At 35.0% G+C, this 6,125-nt stretch overlaps 1 protein-coding gene across 2 annotated transcripts in view; it reads right to left on the bottom strand.

Annotated features, from left to right (window-relative positions):
* Window positions 1-7: 7 nt before the first annotated feature.
* Window positions 8-6,125, bottom strand: part of gulp1b (GULP PTB domain containing engulfment adaptor 1b) — a 44,253-nt gene continuing 38,135 nt past the window's right edge. The window contains exons 8-12 of one of the 2 annotated variants that reach the window (XM_052559513.1): window positions 4,493-4,579; window positions 4,051-4,236; window positions 2,527-2,662; window positions 2,064-2,158; window positions 8-581 (exon numbers count right to left, since the gene is read on the bottom strand). In XM_052559513.1, coding sequence (XP_052415473.1) covers window positions 510-581; window positions 2,064-2,158; window positions 2,527-2,662; window positions 4,051-4,236; window positions 4,493-4,579 — 576 coding nt within the window. In that variant the 3' untranslated portion in view covers window positions 8-509. The remainder of the gene's footprint in view (window positions 582-2,063; window positions 2,159-2,526; window positions 2,663-4,050; window positions 4,237-4,492; window positions 4,580-6,125) is intronic. The other variant, XM_052559514.1, reaches the window with a different exon arrangement.

Raw genomic sequence — 6,125 nt, 5'->3', positions numbered from 1 at the left:
GCTAATATAGTGTGCTATCAGTTTTCATTTATTCACCATCAAAGAGCAAGTGATACGCATTTAACAAATATTAAAACAGCCATCGATGAAAATAAAAAGGATCTGGACATCTGGAAATATAAACCTCAGCAGTGATCTTGCTGAACATATGAAAGACCCACCAGTTTTAGATTTGATTTCAAGGCATTTATTAGCCCTCGAATGAATCCATCTTTGAATTTAAAGAGTCTATATTGGGCAAAACTCTAGAAAATTCTAGAAAGTGGTTTCTTTCACTTAAGATTAACCATTTCTGTTATAAGATTAAGAAGTTAAAATACACAAACCATAAAATGTTTGTACAATCTGCTGATGTTATCATATAAAAATAGAAATGACATCTACAGACCTTCTTAAGGCTCCTGCTACTTTTCTTTCAAACTCAATTCAAAATCAAATATTTAATGTGACATTTTTTTGAGGGTTTCGTGGTCAAGAATCACAGCATATACAAAAACGTCTTTCCAAAATCAGCATCGGCTGTCCACCTGATCCAGGGCAAACACCGTCCCCTCTAGAGTCAGTCCCATTTGGAACCCCTCCTATGCGAAACAAACGCAAAAAATAAACAAAACTGTGAGTTCAATATAAAGATAATTGACTGACGAAGCTAAATTAAGGTTTAGACCACACTATATAATAACTTATCATAACAACTTATGTAACATAATTTTTAAAAAGTATATAACATTATCACAATGCATAACAGATTAGCGATTAGCAGTATATAAACATTTAACATTATCTTTAAAATTGTAAAAGTCTGTTTTACATCGCACACGTAAGCAGCCCTGCAGTGTAACTCCAGCAGCATTTTTATTTTGTTTCTACTCAATAGCCTTAGAAAGCTGTTCTTCTGCATCTGTGGTTGTGAAATGTTGACTTTCATGAATGCAGCCACAATGCATGCAGCCAATAGGAATGAGTCTCTCTGAGTGCTCATTCTGGATAGTGCATTTGTTTCTGCATGCACATTGCAAAAATAAGCTTAGGGCTGAACTACTTGCAGTTGCACAGTACTGCTTATATGTGTGTGTAAAACAAGTTTATGTTTCAATTACTCTGTAAAAAGCACTGAGATGGCATGCATGCAATGACCAGCACCACACAGAATCTGCAGAACTAAACACCTGTCAATGAATTAATAGCTCTCCAAAGCACTTTGCCTCTGATGATTATACTTTGAAAGAACAAAGAAAGGTGCGGAAAATGTGGACAGGAAATGTATATCTTGTAAAACCGTATCAAAACACTGGAACACTGTGAGGTGAATCACGAATGAACATGTACAAACCATCTTTGCCGCTGAGAGGTTGGGGGTGGCATTGAGGGTGAAAGAAGAGATGAAGATAATTGAATTATTCAGGATTACAGGGTTTACAGACACAGAAGTGCAATTGACACATACGGATTCTAATAATCTCATAACAGGTACGATGTCCTCAGAAACTGAAACTTCCATAATCCCCTGGATTATTGAAATCGGAATTAAAAACGGTCTTTAATATAGCGGGGTGAATGCTGCCAGCCAAATACTGCATGCTTTGATCTAATAATATTGTCTGCCAATCTGCTGTTGGCTGCTTCTGCTGTTTGTATGTTTATGACACATTACTGAGAGCATCTCTCTTTCCTGTATCAAGAATTGTGTCATAATCCTACTTCAAAGCATGTGAGCAACAGGGTCAAAATTATTTACAACAGCATTTTTAGCATTCAAATTTGCACACTGTGTCCAAGCCAAAATGAAAACTTTATGATACACAGTACATACACATGTACCGTGGTACAGTCGTAATAAAGAGTGTGCTTCAGTCCAATAATGCTTAGTACTTGTATGGTATTACAAAAAGAAAACAGATTAAACTGAATAAAAATAGGGATACATAATATATATTATTACCACATCGATTACCTGTCAATATTTGTAATCCTCATATTGATCATTGTCTTCAATTTTGCTGATTATCTAAATGAAAGATAAAAAAAACAAAAAAAAAACATAAAATACTAAATATGCTCACCTGCATCTCATCCAGTTTGGACTGGATATCTGGGGTGAAGACAGCTGGTCCACAAATGAATGGATCAAATGGTTCTGCTCCAAACAGGTCTATATCTACAGCAGAACCAGATCAACAAGTAAATCATCTGTCATTTAGCAGACACTTATATTAAATGCGCAATAGTTTATGATCACCCCTTGCAACTGAAAATGTATAACATTTATATATATACAAATAGAAATTAATATATAATTAATGTATACATAGAAAAAAAACCTATCAGTGAAATTCTGAACTGCATACTAACAAATGTCTCCATTCAACATCTTAACTCTGGCTTTATTTGTTTTCAACTCCAATGGACCCTTTTATGGAAAAGCATATTACATTAGCAATTATGGATTTTGCCTTCAGGAAATTCAGGTGGTTGAAAATATAACACATTCATCTAAGTGAGACAGCAGAAATAATGAGCCCCCACCTCTGTCATTTTTTGGAGACAGGTAAGGAGATGAGATGCCGTTACAGTTCAACCGTTGCGTTATTGGAGATTCGGGGGTGAATGGAACCATATCGAATATGTCAGTGGAGGGCGCTCTAGCTTGTATGCTTCCAGCCTAGTAATGTAGAAATAAAATGTGTCAAATGCGTCAAAACCAGTCCAAATGTAAGATCAGACTCCATTTGTGTGATAAGTATTTAATTGTTAATTCAATGTATAGGCTACATTTTCTTTTTTGTTAGAAAACAGTGATTTTTTTAAAAAAAGGGTGGAGACTTCCCTAGCTATTAAAATTTGGTAACTTTCACGATTTTAATTTACTGCGTTCACTCTTAAAAACAAAAGTTCAATAAGGGTGTTTTTGCAGTGATGACATAGAAGAATCATTTTTGGTTCCCAAAAGAACCTTTCAGCGAACAGATCCTAAAATAACATTTTTTTGTAAAAACATTAAAAAAAATAGAAAGAATTAACTTTTTTGACTATGAAGAAACGTTTCTGCATTTGAAAGGTTCCCTGGATGTTCAAGGTTCTTCATAGAACCACTGATGCCAATAAAGAGCCTTTCTTTTAAGAGTGTTGATGGGAGAAACAAATGAAGTTTGTGTTAGTTTCTTCTTCTCTTACAGGGACAGTTCACCTATCCTCATTTACTCACCCTCAAAAGTTTCTTTCTTCCATGGGGTACAAAATAAGATATTTTTAAGAATTTTGGTAAGCAAACAGCTGATGGTAGCCAAAAACTTTAATAGCATGGGGGCAAAAAAATCATATTTAAGTCAATAGCTATACTGTCAGCTGTTTGATTACCAACATTTTTCAGAATTATTTTTTATGTGTTTGACAGAAAAAAGAAACTTATATATTTGGAACAAGTAGAGTTTGAGTAAATGATGACAGAACTAAAATTTTCGGGTGAAAGATTGGGGTGCACTGCAGTTATGTAAGCAAACAACATTATCCTATGCATGGCAGAATGAAATGGATGAGGAAACAATTTTAAATTATAATTGGTTATCAAATAGTAATTTTTTTAAATGATTATTTTAGCCCAACTGTTCCTTTTATATTGCACCTGCAAAACAGTATTACTTATTCATCTACTTTAAACTTGCTACACAAAAAAAAAACAGAATAATGCATGCCTACATATAAAAAGTTAGTCACAATTAATTTTAAGGTCCAATTTTCGGCCATAAACAAACCATTAACTACAGCTTCTGCCTCAATAAACTACTCATTATGTGCATATTAACACTTAGTAAAGTACTTGTTAAATTCAGGTATTGGGTATTAGAGATGTAGAATATGGTCATGCAGAATAAGTGCTTTATAAGCATTAACAAACAGCAGATATAGTAATAATAGGTATGCTAATAAGCAACTAGTTAATAGTGAGAATTGGTCCATATACACAAATTTGTAATTGAATCACATACACAAATTTGTAATTGAATCACATGCAAAGTGCACTGTGTACTTTTTTGTGTACGAGACATTTACACGAGGTCGTGGCACGATGTAACCACTTGTGGACTGTGAGTGGGTGAGCTTAGCAGGAGGCTGGGTGAGCAAGCTTGCTGATTGGCTGGAATCGGGTGAGCTGATAGGCGTTAGAGTGACAGAGGAGATCTCTAGGCTGGACAGTGATGTGACATCATCACCACACCAGGACAAGGCAGACGGCTTCTGCAAAATGTACGGCTCATTAGAGACATTAACATGCAGGTGCTGAAGAAGGGCACTGGGGGTTGGGGAGAGAGACAGAGAGAGAGAAAAAGACAGATTGGAATGGAGAAAAAGGGAAAAACAAATGGCGGGGTAGATAAAAGAGAAAAACAAACACATTTTGATGAACTGAAAGAGACCAGAATCATTGAGATTGGCAGGAAAGAGCAGCATTCGACTGAAATGATAAGCAAGTCTCATTTCCTACTGAACGTACTGGCGAACAGCGAGAATCCATCAGCTGATCCTCCAGCTCCTTAAGCTTCTTCTTCAGTTTTGAGTTCTCCATCTCCAAATCCTGAATCTTTGATTAACATAAGCACATTGCACAAAAAGGTTCACATTTTCATTTGTCAATCACAGGAAGACATTCTACACAAGTCTACCGCAGCCTGCTCACGGGATTATGAGCCAGTGAATTTCTGATTACATTTGCCTATCAATACCCAAATTTACACTTCAAAGGAAGCTGAGTTTTAAGCGGCATTCAGTATCAATTATGAAAAGGAGCATTTATGCAAACATTGTAATGCGGCATACAGTAAATGTATTTACATACTGTACATACTGTATTTACAGAGCTGAATCTCTGATTCTTCTGCATAGCCTTAAAAAAAAACTGAAATCAGCAAAGTTCCAGTTGTGTTCAGTAGGTTGATCAACTTTGTCTGAGATATTTATTCTGAAAAAAGTAATTTATGTTGGTATGGGCCTCTTTCCCATGTTCATATTTTCAGTATTTACTAATGCCATGCGGATTCGCAGAGTGACAAAGTTTGTAGTTCACAAGACTCAAACTTGTTAGATGAAAGCTATTTATTGACAACAACCCAAATAATAAGTTCTTCCCCCTTTCTAAACCCTTGTGTGCACCAGTCTACAAAAAGTTTGCTCCCCATATCTCCCCAAGCACCGTCACATCCATATTTTCCACAGTTTTTCTTATTCTTCCCTCATACTTTACAAATCATTTAAAAACAACCGCAAGCTTTCCTACATGTTGTTGTTTGTTGACATGTTTCCAAGAATCAGCTCTCAAACTGATGGGTGTTTCTTCAACTTCAGGCACTTTTATGTCTCAGGGGTTGATTTTTTATAAAAACTAACAGCTTTTAACTTGAAGATGATATTAAAACTTGGAAACTTTTTAGGGAAACTTTGCTTCATCATTTATTTTTAAATCACTTTTATGTATATAATTTTACCCTTGTCCCAGACTCACATTCTAACTTAAACTATTAAAATCCATAATACAAAAATAATTATTTAATTTGAAATATTTTATTCAAAGTTAAAAATATTTACTGTGTGAAAATTATATTAAAGGGGTCATATGATGTTGCTAAAAAGAACTTTATCTGTTGTAATGCAATGTTTTTATGCGATAAAATGTGATAAAAACAAACAAACAAAAACACATTATTTTCCACATACTGTACATTATTGTTGCTCCTCTATGTCCTGACTTTCTGAAATGCGGTGATTTTTACATAGCTCATTGGTCTGAAAAGTGAGGTGTGATCTGATTGGCTAAATACCTCAAGCGTGTGAAGGAAATGTTACGCCATAAAAGGGTTAGTTCACCCAAAAATCTAAATGACGTAATTAATAACTCATGTCGTTCCAAACCCGTGAGACCTCCATTCATCTTCGGAACAAAGTTTAAGATATTTTAGATTTAGTCCCAGAGCTCTCAGTCTCTCCATTGAAACTGTGCATGGTACAGTATACTGTCCATGTCCAGAAAGGTAATAAAAACATCATCAAAGTAGTCCATGTGACATCAGAGGGTCAGTTAGAATTTTTTGAAGCATCGAAAATACATTTTGGTCCAAAAATAGCAAAAACTG

Source organism: Carassius gibelio, chromosome B6 (genome assembly GCF_023724105.1).
Source record: "Carassius gibelio isolate Cgi1373 ecotype wild population from Czech Republic chromosome B6, carGib1.2-hapl.c, whole genome shotgun sequence".
In the NCBI taxonomy this organism is placed as follows: Eukaryota; Metazoa; Chordata; class Actinopteri; order Cypriniformes; family Cyprinidae; genus Carassius; species Carassius gibelio.
The sequence above is the reverse complement of the archived record's forward strand: the minus strand, read 5'-3'. Positions and strand labels throughout refer to the sequence as shown.